At 45.6% G+C, this 14623-nt stretch overlaps 1 protein-coding gene across 1 annotated transcript in view; it reads right to left on the bottom strand.

Annotated features, from left to right (window-relative positions):
- ASPG (asparaginase) overlaps window positions 1-14303 on the bottom strand; it is a 184646-nt gene extending 170343 nt beyond the window's left edge. The window contains exon 1 of the mRNA XM_029598056.1: window positions 13943-14303. Coding sequence (XP_029453916.1) covers window positions 13943-14279 — 337 coding nt within the window. The 5' untranslated portion in view covers window positions 14280-14303. The remainder of the gene's footprint in view (window positions 1-13942) is intronic.
- Window positions 14304-14623: the final 320 nt, after the last annotated feature.

Raw genomic sequence — 14623 nt, 5'->3', positions numbered from 1 at the left:
TAGTATGCAGATCAGCAGCCCCAATATTCCCAATTTTTTTAAGTAAACATTCTGAACCATTCACTTAATGAATTGGGTATCTCAAACCAAACCAAGATGTTTATGGCAAATACCACCACACTACTCCACTCTGCTGGGGTTGGCGTTAAGTTTTGCGTGTTCAAATATGCACATTGGGAGCACGGTGATTTTTTGCATTGGGTAATAGCTAATAGCCTCATCTACATATGATGAGCGCCATTAGCTACGCGTTGGTTCGGATGCACGTTTTGGATGTGCTAATTCTCTTATTGCATTGGGTGTTAGCCTAGCATGTCCAAAACGCATCCAAAAGCTCGTTACCCTGCGCACTAGGGTCAGCGCACAATACAACTTCGGCCTGACTGTGCACCATCTGAGCAACCCGAGACTGTACAGAGAATAAGGAATCAAAAAACATCACAAATTCTACCAAACCAATTTTCCCACTCTCCAATCTATTGTCACTGCTTCCAGAACCAATTTTTAAAAACTTTAGTTTTATGTTTACAGCCAATTTACTTTCAATCACCTAGAAACAGTAGTTTACCACTGTTGTAAATGTTGTAAATAAAGTATTCTAACCTAAAGGGCAAACAACTTGATTACCATCCATATAGATATAAACATGGCAATACACTCCCCAACAGTTGTACAAAGATATTAAACAGTACCAGGGAGAGAGTAAGGAGACATGAACATCTGCTGCATAAGAAACAACTTTTAGTACAAACTAATGTTACCTGTTCTAACAGAAATGAAGTTAAACCAATCTAATGAATGGCCTCTGATCCCCAATAAATAACAGCATTTAAGAAGAATGTCATGACCAATAAGATCAAAAGCTGCTGTCGTATCAAGTAAAAGCAGCAGCACTTGCTCCCCCTTACCCGTATGCTTTAAAATATCATCCTGAATCTCTGTACCTGACCCTTTCTAACACTAGGCCTCTCATTTTTCTCCAAAAAAGTCGTTCTCTGTGAGGTAGAAAAGGGATACTGGCGACAAGTCTATAAGGCACACACTCAGCACTTCCAAGTTTGACTTCTTAAATAAAGGAGTCAAAATGTTGTGCTTCAGGCAAGATAGTGAATAATCTTTAGAAGAGAACACTGTTCTATCTTCCTCGGTATATAAATAACTGGCTTAGATGTCACGGTCGGCCACAAAGGCCTTGCGTTGTTTAGTGTGCCCTTGGGCTTCAGCCCGACCCCAGGCGAACCCAGGACCGACCCAAGGGTTGATGGCGTATTCCAGCGTGGCTGGCGGCTGACTCTCTGCCAGGCCTGCAAGCTCCCAAGGCCAACATCCGCGGATGTTGGAAGTTGAATGGTCCTCCGACCATTCCGAGCCCTTTCGGACCTGCTGCGAACAGCATGGAGCAGCAGGCCTGGCCTGAGGTAGAGGGCAGTCGAGGACCTTGACACGAAGACAGGACAATGATAGATCAGTGCTGTAACAGGGTACAGGTTCTGGAACCAGGCTGGAATTGTAGCAAGACTCGAGTACTGGAACCATGCAGGAACTGTAGCAAGGCTCGGGATATGAAGACATCACAGAAGACACTTGGGCAGAAGGACAGCTGCACAGTCTCTCAGGGCGCCCTACTCAGCCTACCCGCGGGACTGAGTTGCGGACCACCCTGTCCCACTGCGCGCCCTACACAGCCCGAAGGCTGGTCACGGACCACGAGGAGAGTGGGACATGCGCAGGGAAGATCCAGGCAAAGAGGAACTCAGATGTCTGGACCAATGGCATCCGAAGCTCCGACGGAACATCTGAATGGGACATCTGGCCAGGACCTCAGGCACAAAGACAAGACGGAAGAATAGGAACTGAATAGGAACTCCATGGAGAAGACAGGAAGGCCTGATGGAGCTCTGGCAGGCAGGAGCCTCCAGAAGGATGACACTCCGATGCAAGGCAAAGAACAGACTGACGAAGCAGCCCTTTATAGGGCAGAGGCAGGAAGTCCACTTAGAGGTGGAGTCAGCCACGCTTCCTGTGGCTGGCCCCTTAAATCAGACAGAATGGTGCAGGCTGGCGCCTAAGAAACAACAGGAGACCAGTGCAGGACCGTGGACAGTGGCCTTCACCAACGTCAGACACTGAGAAGCAGGAAACGGGCAGGCAGGCTTCAGGGCAGCCTCCAGGCTGTCCCACGAAGACCCCCATGATGGCGTCGTGGCTCCCTGCCGCGAGGGTGGTCATGGTGTCCGGTGGCGGCTCCCAGCCCGCGGGGGCGGAGAGGTTCCAGGACGGCCTCCGGGCCATGTGAGCAAAGGACAGGCCGCGGCTCCAGCCGCGTGGGAGACCCGACGACGGCGTCCTGCCGTGTCGGGTGAAGAAGGGTAGAGTTGCGGTAAGTCTGCTCGCGGGAGGGGGCCCGCGGGCAGCGGGTCACAACATTAGAAGCATTTTTCTTTCATTTAGATTAGGGCTCAGCAATTCATTACAGAAACCAGTTGGGTTTTCAGGATAATCCTAATGAATAAGCATGAAATAGGATTTTCATACAACTGAGGCAATATGCATGCAAATCTCTCAAATATTTTTTTAGGGATATCCTGAAAACCTGCTTGGTTTGTGAGCCTGGAGGACCATAGTTGCCCACCCCTGATCTACAGGGATATGGGTTATGCAGACTCCAGATAATACTTTACTCATTTCGGCTGGAGGTATGGGATAAAAATTTTCTAACAAGCAGTGCTACCTGCCCCACTAGACTGCTTCCTTCGATTTGCAAAGTGTCATCTGAATGTAATTAATTATTTTAGCCACATAATACTGGGCAAAAAGGCAAAACTATCACAATTTGGATATTTGAAATCTGGGGATGGAAAGATTTTTAAGTCAGTTGCTGAAAGTTAAACCACAATCCACAGGGTCACTCAGATGCAGAGGCACAATACAGTGAGCTCCATCAGTGGCAGTTTACACTCCCAATACTTTCCTTCTCCATTTTTACATCAGCAAAACATGGGAGGGAAATTAATGCAGGGCAGTGGCATCTGATAAAGAAGTCCAGATGTAGCTGTATCTCCAATAAACTGAACACTTCTAGCACATTCTCAGCTAAGGGGCAATAGTGCCACCATAACTTCTAAACAAAGAGTTTAGAACCAACTTAAAATTAAATACTGAGTTACAGGTATATAGCTCTGTAAAGCTGGAAGGAAAGAACGATGCCCCAGGACATGTAAATATTTATTTATTATTTTATATACCGACATTCGATCTCAATTGAGATATCACACCGGTTTACATTCAGGTACTGTAGGTATTTCCCTATCCCCAGAGGGCTTACAATCTAAGTTTTTGTACCTGAGGCAATGGAGGGTATGCCAAGTGGCAACAGATTCAAGAGGAACTGTAGGGGTAGACCTGTTCTCTCTCTCCTTACTATTTATGACAATTTTCTTATCACCTTTCTACCAACACCTCAAGATGACTCACAGAACATACAAACAAAAAACTAAAATCTTTTAATTCAATAGTAATGTACAGTATCCCCTAAACTAGCTTCATAAATTGTTCCTTACTATTGCTCAATTCCATATTTAAAAAATAACACTACCACTAAATTCCATTTTACATCCAACCACTGTCATAAATCAAAAACTGAGACATCCATTCGGCACGAGCGTTTTTACCCAACAAGGCCAAGATTCTAATATCTTCTTCGTCAGGGGAACCGCTTAACCACTGCTCCTCTCAGCTTTTCAACGTTGTTAGTCCATGAACTTCTCCTTAGATTCAAAATGCTCGCAGCGCGCTGCATCTATTCCAAAAAAATGGCAGACCTAAGTTTCCGTTCACGGCGTCCTCATTTAAAGGAACTCCATCACGTGACACCTCCAGGTCACGTGATGGAGTTCCTTTAAATTCCTCTCAAACATTTTTCATTGTGAGAAGTGTGTTACAAGGTTGATTATACATCAGTGACCGGTGTTCAGCATGTTTTCAAATTATTAAAAAAAGAAAAAAGTAAAAAAGGACCAATACACCTACAGCAGACTTCATGAAAGCCACAGTGACATCTTGTACCTGCAGTAAGGTTAGTTCTTGAAGCACTGCTACCATCTTTATAAGGTGTATTTTTGGTGGATAAACATAATAAAGGCAGTTACTTTCTGTAATCTAGGTGATAAGCGGTAAACCTGAAGCCTTCAGTCTAAACAGGTATTCCTCCAGCTTTCATCAGCACTGTGTAAACATTAAAATCTATTGGCTGATAGCAAACCCTCCCTCTGTTTGTCTACCACTTCCTGAGCATTCTATTAAACAAAACAAAAAAAAACACTGATTGAAAAGACTTCATCTAGGTGCAAACAAATTGTTTAAAAATACATCAATAAGACTAAAAAATTCTGTTAAGCTACCTAAAATAAAACCAAACTGCTAAAAAAAGCACAAAGGCAGCAGTAGACAGTTGCCTAGAGCAGTGGTTCTCAACCTTTTTCTCATCGTGACATACCTGACTGACCACGCTCACGTCTAACACCCTGCTCATTACAATCCACGGTGAAAATAATAAAAAAAAAAACAAACCAACCCAGTATTAATTTTATTGTTAAGAATGAGACAAAGGTAAGGTAAGTATTCTCTTGGAGAAGAAATCACATAAATAGTACAACCTCCCATACCAGAACAGCACCAACTTCCAGCATTTAAACAGTTAACCGCCTTACCTAAGAAAAGGCAACACTGGAAATATTACACCGGGCCTTAAATCACCAATACTCCACCTATTAGGAAAACAGAATAAACCAGGCTGCTATAGAGCCCTACGCAGAAGCTACACGCCAGCAGAACACCTCACCTCAGTCACATATGTAGACCCTCACCTAACAAAGAATAAGGAGACCATAAAGCATGAATAGAAACATGGAGACAAAAACTGAACTGGAAACTGCAACAAGTCAGAGACTCAGTATGCAGTACAAAAATGAAAAAACAGAAACATCACCAGTTGTCATAAAACAAAATCAAGAAATATATTAAAAAAAAATTACAGACACTAATAAAATATTTCAAAACAGCAGAGACAAAGACCCAATAATTAAAAAATAAGGATGAAAAAATGTTCTGTTCTCCATACCTGAGAATGTTGGCTTTCCAGGTGCCCTGAGATTTTTGTGAGTTAGCAGGAGGAGGGTATAGAGGGGTTTGCTTGCAACTTTCTCCTCTCTCTCTCTCTCACCCACACAGACTCAGTCACTCACAGACAAAATGATCTCTCTTACACACACACCCACACACAGACACACATGCTCTTGTTCTCCCACTTATACACACGGGTTCTTAACCATACAACACATGCTCTCTCATACATACAGGCTCTCAATCACCAAACACACGTGCACTCTTACTTACACACACTCACTCACTCCCCCCCTACCGAAAAACAAGTGGTGTCAGTAGCAGCCTCCTCCTCTTCCAGTCACTGCTGTCTTAAGAAACGAGTCCCATGGGCTTGTAGGGGCTGACGCTGCTCTTCTCCTTCAGTCCGATACTGCACAAACTTATAACTTAGCATGGTCTCTTCTTCCTGCGTGTGTAGCCATTGCACACCACTTCCTCTTCTGGGCAACAGGGATGGAATAAAAAACAAAAAAGACCATGCTGCTAGTGCCGTTGGTTGCTTCTTCCAGCTCTTCTGCCATGTTCTGCCTGAGCTATTAGCATTTCAAGCCCGGGCACAGGAAGAAGTTGCATCTCACAGGGGGAGCAGCTGGGCCAGCAGTGGATCAGGAAGTGTGGCGACATACCTGCGTGTGCTTGGTGACACACTGATGTGTCATGACACACCAGTTGAGAACTGCTGGCCTAGAGCACCACAGTTGAGCGGGTAGGCAGCAGCACACATACTCTACCGCTCTGGGAATCTCTTCCACCCTCAGCTCCAGGACTCTGGGGCACTCTCTCCCATAATCCCTCCTCCTTTCCCAAGCTCCAGGAGCTGTGCAGACATCTCCCAGCCCTCAGGGATTAATCAGTGCTGCTTCCTGTCCATTGCTGGACAGCAGAGGGAACAGGTTCGATAGCTCAAGCTGAAGGAAGCAGGGACAGAGTGGATGACCAAAAGAGTAGTAATAGCAGCTTCCCCTTGTCCAGCCATGGCATGTCCAAGGGTGCCTGTGTCCTGCCTGTTGGCCCAAGCATGAAGCCACTGAAGGAGATAGGGTGGCGTGGCCTCTTTTCCACTAAACTCGCTTGTCAGCAGCTACAGTCTACCCTAGAACATGTGGCTGGACAGTGGTACGTAGGCACTGGGAACCATGGGTGGAAGAGAAAAATCAACTGCCCCTAGGAAGGAGCGAAAATGAAGAGTAAGAAGAACCACCCTGCCCCAGAGAAGGATGCACATAGCTGCTTGAGTCCCAGCAAACCTTGCTGCTATGACTTAAGCATGCCCATACAAGGTTGATAGTCAGAAAACTAGACATAAGATGAAGAGACCAGGGGAAAAAAAAAACAGTAGAGATGCTGTACTGGAGCTGCCCTTTTTGGGAGGGGATAGGGAGGAACACAAGGCTGCAAGTTGGCCTAAGGCATCTAATCCCTTTGCATGGCCCTGGCAGTAGCCAGTAGAATATGAAATTTTCAGCTTTCAAGCCTTATTAAAACAAAAGGTCTTTAATTCAAGCACTATCATTGTGTGGTACATAATGCAAGAGCATTCAATGCTGAAATCTCTAGTGCAAGTTTATGCTTTTCTGCAGACAGTGCCTGCACCCAACACATGTTACAACATGTCTAATAGCACATACAGAAACAGTATAAATCAAAAAGAACATAAAAAAATAAATACAAAATACATCAATATAAAAATCCCTACTCCCCACTCATTAGGCAGCTAGAACAGATTGCATAACAAAGTACAAGAAAAATGAATAATAAGCTTATAGATTTAGTTATTCTGACAAGGACACAACAATTCTCAATAGACATGTTATCACCTTTTTTCAAGAATTTTTTCTTTTTAATTTAAGGGTTTTGCGTATATGTTACTAAGATCTGAGAAAACATGATAGATTTCATTTTTTGTGGCCTCTATGCATTATCCATGCTGTGCCGAACATGTGCCACTCCCCAGATGCCTTAATCCCCATTTCATCTCACTACCACCCCCCCACCCCCCTCTAATTCCATACAACTCAATTGCCCCAGTAGCCTTCCAATTCTATCTCAGGTCCTCTGCTTCCTGCAAACCTCCCATGTTCAGTTCTCCTCTCCCCAATACAAACCATCTTTGCCTCCTCACTCATGACCCTCTGAGATCCAATCCCCCTTCCCCTGCAACCTGTGAACAAGAGAGCTGTAAATGAATATTAGTGAATGTTGTGAAGGAATCAGCCTGTGCCCTACTCTCCCAGGCTTTGCCCACAGCTCTTTCAGGCTTCTGTGTTTAGGGGAGCACTGGTCTGATTTAATCTCCAAATAACCAGCGCTATCTATTTCCAGCAGAGCCAGAGCCATCATATACACTGGGTTGACAAGGAAGGGACTGAACCTCAGAGGACTGCCAGGAATGGGCAGGTAAGAAACAGACATCAGAGAACCAGGTAGGATTGTCAGAGTGGCATAGGAATAGGAAATCTGCCACCACAAGTACAGGCCTAGAGTTTCCATGCATAAATGCAGGCCTGCTAGGAATAAAACAAGAAAAAGACACGTACTTAGGCAAGGTAACTTTCAAACTCTGTACAACTCCATATATGCATATGAATATCCCTTAACATACACATGGATATCTGCAATGCACTTAAAGTGCATACTTTTCCTATTTTAAAAACATACGTGTATATTTTACATGCAAAAAATTGTGACTCGCTCATGTAAAGCAGAAGTCGGGAACCAATGGCTCGCGAGCCAGATGTGGCTCTTTTGATGGCTGCATCTGGCTCGCAGACAAATCTTTAATAAAAAAGTAAAAATCTAACAAAACCCCCCACCCTCCTGATGCCCCCCAAGACCTCCAAAATTAATTTACTACAACCCCCCACCCTCCTGACCCCCCCAAGACCTGCCAAAAGTCCCTGGTGGTCCAGCGGGGGTCCAGGAGCGGTCCGGGAGCGATCTCCTGGACTTGGGCTGTCGGCTGCCAATAGTCAAAATGGCGCCGATGGCCCTTTGCCCTCACTATGTCACTGGGGTCGACCAATGGCGGCGGTAACCCCTGTGACATAGTAAGGGCAAAGGGCCGTCGGCTGCCAGTAATCAAAATGGCGTCGACAGCCCTTTGCCCTTACTATGTCACAGGGGTTACCGCCGCCATTGGTCGACCCCAGTGACATAGTGAGGGCAAAGGGCCATCGGCGCCATTTTGACTATTGGCAGCCGACAGCCCAAGTCCAGGAGATCGCTCCCGGACCGCTCCTGGACCCCCAGGGACTTTTGGCAGGTCTTGGGGGGGGGGGGGTCAGGAGGGTGGGGGGGTTGTAGTAAATTAATTTTGGAGGTCTTGGGGGGCATCAGGAGGGTGGGGGGTTTTGTTAGATTTTTACTTTTTTATTAAAGATTTGTCTGCGAGCCCTGGACCCCAGCTGGACCACCAGGGATTTTGGCAGGTCTTGGGGGGGGGGGGGAGAAATCAGGAGGGTGGGGGGTTGTAGTAAATTAATTTGGCAGGTCTTGGGGGGCATCAGGAGAGTAGGGGGTTGTAGTAAATTAATTTGGTAGGTCTTGTATGGCTCTCACGGAATTACATTTTAAAATATGTGGCGTTCATGGCTCTCTCAGCCAAAAAGGTTCCCGACCCCTGTTTTAAAACATGCACATGTAATTGAAATCACCAGTTTACCCAGTCCTTCTCCAGTTCACAGACCCTCCTAGTTCTTCATTCTGAACTCCCCCCAGTTCACCCAGTCCTCTCAAGCAATAGTAGACAAAAGATGAGACATATCAATTGTGCAAGATAATTAGCAAATAAGTTGGACAAACATATGCGTGCAAGTCTCTTATAAAATAGCAATTTGCATGCATACCTCTTGGCCCCACCTTGGAACAACCTAGACTGCCCATTTTTTGCACATGTAAATGTGCGTGCACTTTTGATGTTTATAAAATAGCATATATGCGAGAGCAAGCTACTTAAGCACATCTTGCTAATTTTACTTGTGTACAAGTTTTGAAACCTCACCCCTAAACTTAGAAAATTTTTCACTCATGTTCAAAACAAAGTTTGAAATTCTGGTCCCATTAAACAGCAATATTTTAATTAAGTCATTACCCAGTTAAAATTTAAGCAGATAAGAAAAAGGTGGTATGAGGGCGTTTGGAGAGCATATCCAGACAGCTGGATAACTTTTGTCTTCAGTACTAACTCTGGTCAGAAAAATTCCTGTCCTAAAATTAACTGGATAAAACCAAAAACAAACAAAAACCTAGCAATTGAGCAGTAACAGATAATCCTCGCCTACTCCCCCCCCCAAAAAAAAACAAACAAACAACAATATTTTATGTAACCAAGAAGACACCACAATCTATGCAAACTTCATAGCATGGCCAAACTAGAGGTTCCTTCTGCCCCACCCCAATATATTTGCTTTTATTTGAATTATTTTCCACTTTTCAGGAATACATATAATATAAAACTGTCCCATGGAAAAGAGCTCTGATCCCCTCAACCCCTGACATGTACCTTCAGAAAAAAAAATGCACCAAGATGGCAGAACCTTAAGCCACACTGATTCTGGGCTCTGACATTCTGTCTCCATTTTCACTGCTTTTCCTATTTAAGAAAATGGTTAAGAGGTTGAGAAGGGAATCTGCCTCTTCATCCTTGACTTTATCTGTGGGGAAACAGACGTCCAGAGCCATGTTTCTGCAGCCAGTGGCAGAACTGGGACCTGTAGGGGAATGTGAGTTGCAGAGATCAGCTCTTAGCCCAGCGGCAGACATTTCGCTCAGACTGGACCTTAACCTAAGAGATGCAGTAAGGTTGTGATTGAGGGGTGCAGCAGTTGTGCACCTGCAGACATTGTGAAAGCAATGGGTGCATCCTGCTCAATGCCAGTGAGAGAAGTAGACTGAAGCAGCCAGCCACCTCTGAACGTTTGTGGAGGGTCAACTTAAATTTGATGGAACCATGGCCCTACCAGTGAATGGTAAGATGCGAAAGGTTTCAACATCTGGGGTGAGTGTTTTGCAAGCCCCTAGTGTCTCCATCGATATTGCTATTTCCTGATTCAGCACAGTTTGAGGTGATCTGTTCCACTATTGTCTCTTTACATCAAGTGATTTCTTCTTTTGATTTTAAGTCTCAAACTCAAAATAGATTTCAGATTCAAGAAGTCAGTGTAGTTCTCCAGAACCAGAAACTAACACGTCTCAGGGAAACGATTCAACTGGCTAAGATCCAAGCTGTGCTAATTCAAGTTGTCTATCAGTAGGAAACTAGAAAATGTTGAGAACTTTGAGACTTATACATTTTCCTAAGGTACAGAAACTCTCTCCACTAGAGCTCTTCAAGAAATATTTAATGGACATGCTTAAGTTACCAGACAATGCTATACCTCCTATAAACAAGATACGGTATATTATCTTCCAGGAGCTAGGCTTGTGAAATGGGAAGAAGCTCAGGCTATTGGAGGAGCACCTGTTAACATCTTTGATTTAACTGCTTATTTGGAGTCTTTGGGAATGAAGGGTTGGACAGGGCAACGTTTCTGATTTCTTTTGTGTTTGATCAAGATAAGATTTCATATTTAACTTGTATTTCTGCAACAAGGATGCTTTGTTTTTTGCAGGGAGGATTTGTGTATGTCCAGATTTATGTAAGAAAACTCAGAAGCGTCGGAAGAATTTCTGGAAATGGGCTAGGAGGCTTTTGGCCTTGGAGGTTCTTTATGTAGTCAGTTTTCCTTGTAAATGTATATTGAAATTTCAGCATGTTATGTATATCTTTTTTTAATCTTCTCAATTGTACTCTTTCTGAGATTCTAAGATGGTGGTAACTGGAGGTCTAGAGATTAGATGGTTTAATTGTTGCTGTAGTGTATCCACTGGTAAAAGGCTATTATCTTTCTGCCTTTTCCCCAATAGCTTTATTTTGGATCTCGCTTTATAGTGATTAAATATGAAAAATGGTGGATGTTTTTTCCGTGCTTTTGTTTTCTTTTTATGTTGATACACAAGTGCTTCTATTTCAAATTGCAAGTGTATGTCAGTATGAATTTGAAATTTAAAAAATAAAAAGTTTAAAAAAATACTAAAATTCACCACCCCTGAACCCCCAAAACTGTGTGAAAGCAGAAAAGGCATTGCTATTACCTACCCATCTGAATAATAAGTGCAGATAGCTCTGAAAGCTACCTTATTCACTTAGTGAAAGGCCCAAGTTTGCCGAGTGCATAGAATAAATTAATATTAAATTCTAGGAGCTACCAAAGCTAGGGCACTTAGTATTCAGCCATCAGGAGCACGACCAAGTAATAGCCTCTCCTCTTGCTCTGCTTTCAGGTCAGTTCAAGGGTGGGGATTTTAGGCAAAAGGTTTTTAAAAGTCAGGTTGGCATGGGGGTTGGGGGAGAATGGAAGGAGGAATTCAACACTGCTCACCGCAGGACTATTTTAAATTATATTGGAAGGTGGGAGGGAGGTCCAGTTTTGTCGTGGTACAAACGTTTGAATAGCTAGGGGTGGAGGGAGGGAATCTGCTTGGCCACACAACATTTTTTATTCATATAGGCAATAGTGGGGAAAAAAAAAAAGTCAGCTGCTAGTTTGTTTGTTTTTTTCAGTAAGCTAAGTGACAAAAAGTTACCCAGATAATTTTATCCAGTAACTTTAGCCCAGTATACTCAGCGGCACTTTTACCTGTTTAGGGGCACTGTTTAGTCTATTTTATGTATAACTAGCCGTTAAGACTGTAACAACGGGCTACATTAAAAATAATTTTCGGTCCGCTTTCAGACACTGCTCCCGTCTACACTTCTTTTCCCTCACTCCCCCTTCCCCTCGCTCATTCACCTCAGTCACTCACCCCCCCTTCCCTCCCCCAACTCAAACTCCCTTCCCTCACTCTCACCTCCCCCTCATCCTCCCTCCCACCTCCCCCTCCATCCCACTCCCTCCCCTCACTCTCACCTCCCCCCTCATTCTCCCTCCCACTCCCACTCACTCCCCTTCCTTCAGTCACTCCCCACCCTCTCTCAATCCCATCCCCTCCCAGCTCATCCACACCCCCTTCCCACTCCCTCTTTTTCTCTTCTGCACGTCTTACCCTTCCCACTTACTCACTCATCCCTTTTCCTTCCATCCCCTCATCTTCCCTTTCCTTCCACTATCACCTCATCCACAACCCCTTCCCTCTCCCTCAGCCCTCCTCCCCTCCCTCTTTCTCTTCTACAGGGCCGGCTGGGAGCAATCAGGCTAAAGGAGGAGGCATTTGCTGACGGAACTGCAGCATGTTAACAGCCTGAGCCTGTCCCTCCGTCGCCGTCCCTACTTCCTACTCCCTCCCCCCTTCCCCGGCAACGGAGGGCCAGGCTCAAGCTGTTAACATGTCCGAGGAGCCTTTTCTTGGGGCGCCTGACCACCACGCTCGTTGCTTGCCCATCTGTCGCTCAGCTTTCACCGCCGCTGCTCCTCCACGCCGCTCTCTGTTGCTGGCCCGACAGATGCTGTCATACCGCCGCCACTGCCGCAAAACGTCGTGTCCGCCGCTCAGACCGACGTGCTCTCTTGCGGCACGTCGGGCAGAGTTCTTTGTGCCGCGCATGCGCAGTAGAGCTGCTCCCTACTGCGCATTTGCGGCACGTCGGTCAAGCCTCATTTATCTAGATGTACAAGCTTCCAGCACAAGCAAATAATTCATAATAAGTGGGAATGGCTTAATCAAAAGTGCTTTCTAACCCCTTAACTAATACATTAGCCTGGAGGCTCAGTGGCAGGGCTGTGCCCTGCTCAATAGAGGATCTGGATTTGAATCTAGAGTCAGGTTAGAACATAAGATATGCCATACTGGGTCAGACCAAGGGTCCATTAAGCCCAGTATCCCATTTCCAACAGTGGCCAATCCAAGTCACAAGTACCCAAACATTAGATAAATCACAAGCTACTATTGCTTATTAATTACCATAATAGCAGTTTATGGATTTCTCCTCTAGGAACTTATCCAGACCTTTTTTAAACCCAGTTACATTAACTGCTGTATTCACATCTCTGGGCTGAGGATGCAGCAGAGGTAGCATTCACAGTCTTTGAGAGGGGGGGGGGGGCATCATAGTCATGATGTAATGATAAAACAGAGTAGTTGAATTTAAGGCATTGATTACAGAACTCTGCGAAGAGCCCCCAACAGACAACTGTTGCTGCAAGGACTGGATTAAAGAAAGTTAAGCAGGGATATAGAATAGGGAGCACATCTCCAGTAGCAGCAAATGAAGGCTCATGACAAAATAAACACTGATCTTTATGCTTATACTAGAACTAATAACCGAATTATTCATAAAAGCCAAACATATGTAAAACTGAACACTGCCGAGATTTAGAACTAGGTAGATGTCTTCTGTAGGTAATCACACTAAGACAGCGGACTAAATTAAAATTATTGCGTTTCAGTTCCCTCATAAAGCATCATTCGCTCCATCATGTCAGTTAGTACCTACATCCCTCCCCCCTCTCTTTGCTTAACTTTCCTGGCTCCTCTTAGCTTCACTACTGGACTTATTACTTTTATGCACACAAAGCATAGTCTACCCATAAAAGACAAAATATAAATAAAAGATTATTGTTATATATTTTGAACTGAAAGATGATGTTCAAGCCTATTTTTTCCTGTTTTGCCCATCAAGTGTGCGGGCAAGGACAAACTCTTTTGGGAGCCAGCAACCTCATGAATTACTAGAAAGCGAGTGAATGAAGGCGCCGCTTCCGTGAGCCCCGCCCCCGGCGGCACGGACGGGGGTCGCACTCACCGTCGTCGTGGTACATCATTCCGATGGTGCCGCCGGTGTTGATGACCAGCACGCGGGCTTCCTCCGCCAGGATGCTGCCGAGGCTCTCCTGGGAGCCCGACAGGCTGGGGCTGCGGGCCAGCGGCGCCCGCCGGCGCGGCAGCGCCTGAGGCGGCGGCGGCTCCGACGCCAGGTGGTTCACGCGCAAGGCTTTCTGCAGCCGGGAGAGCGGCGCCGGGCCGGAGGCATCACTCAGGGCGGCCATTCTCAGTCGTCGGTGGTGGTAGGGGTAGCTGAGAGTGGCTCGCGGACCGGATTGGGCGGTTAGCTGGCTTCCTAGCGCGCGCGCGCTGCGCATCCTTTTATTTACACGCAGCAGGGCGGCGCGGGAGGAGGGGGGGGGGGGGGAGAGAGATGATCCTGAGCCGATGGCAGAGCACGTGACCTCGCTGACTCGGCGCTGGGCCAGGAAACGGAAAGGGGCGGGAGGTGCGCTTTCCCTGAAGTGGGTGAGGGAGAGGGCAAGAGACGAGATAGAGGTCAGCGCAAGCGTGGGGGTGGACGTGATCTCTTATCAGACCGTCGTCAACTGTTTTTGACACATTTCCCCTTTATCCTATTATCCAAATTACACTTGCCACTAATCGCGAAAAAGAATACAGAAAAGTAAACAAATGTAGGGACAGCCGATCTCAACTTGCT

The sequence above is a fragment of the Rhinatrema bivittatum genome, chromosome 4 (assembly GCF_901001135.1).
Source record: "Rhinatrema bivittatum chromosome 4, aRhiBiv1.1, whole genome shotgun sequence".
Classification (NCBI taxonomy): Eukaryota; Metazoa; Chordata; class Amphibia; order Gymnophiona; family Rhinatrematidae; genus Rhinatrema; species Rhinatrema bivittatum.
This window is presented reverse-complemented; position numbering and strand designations above follow the sequence as displayed.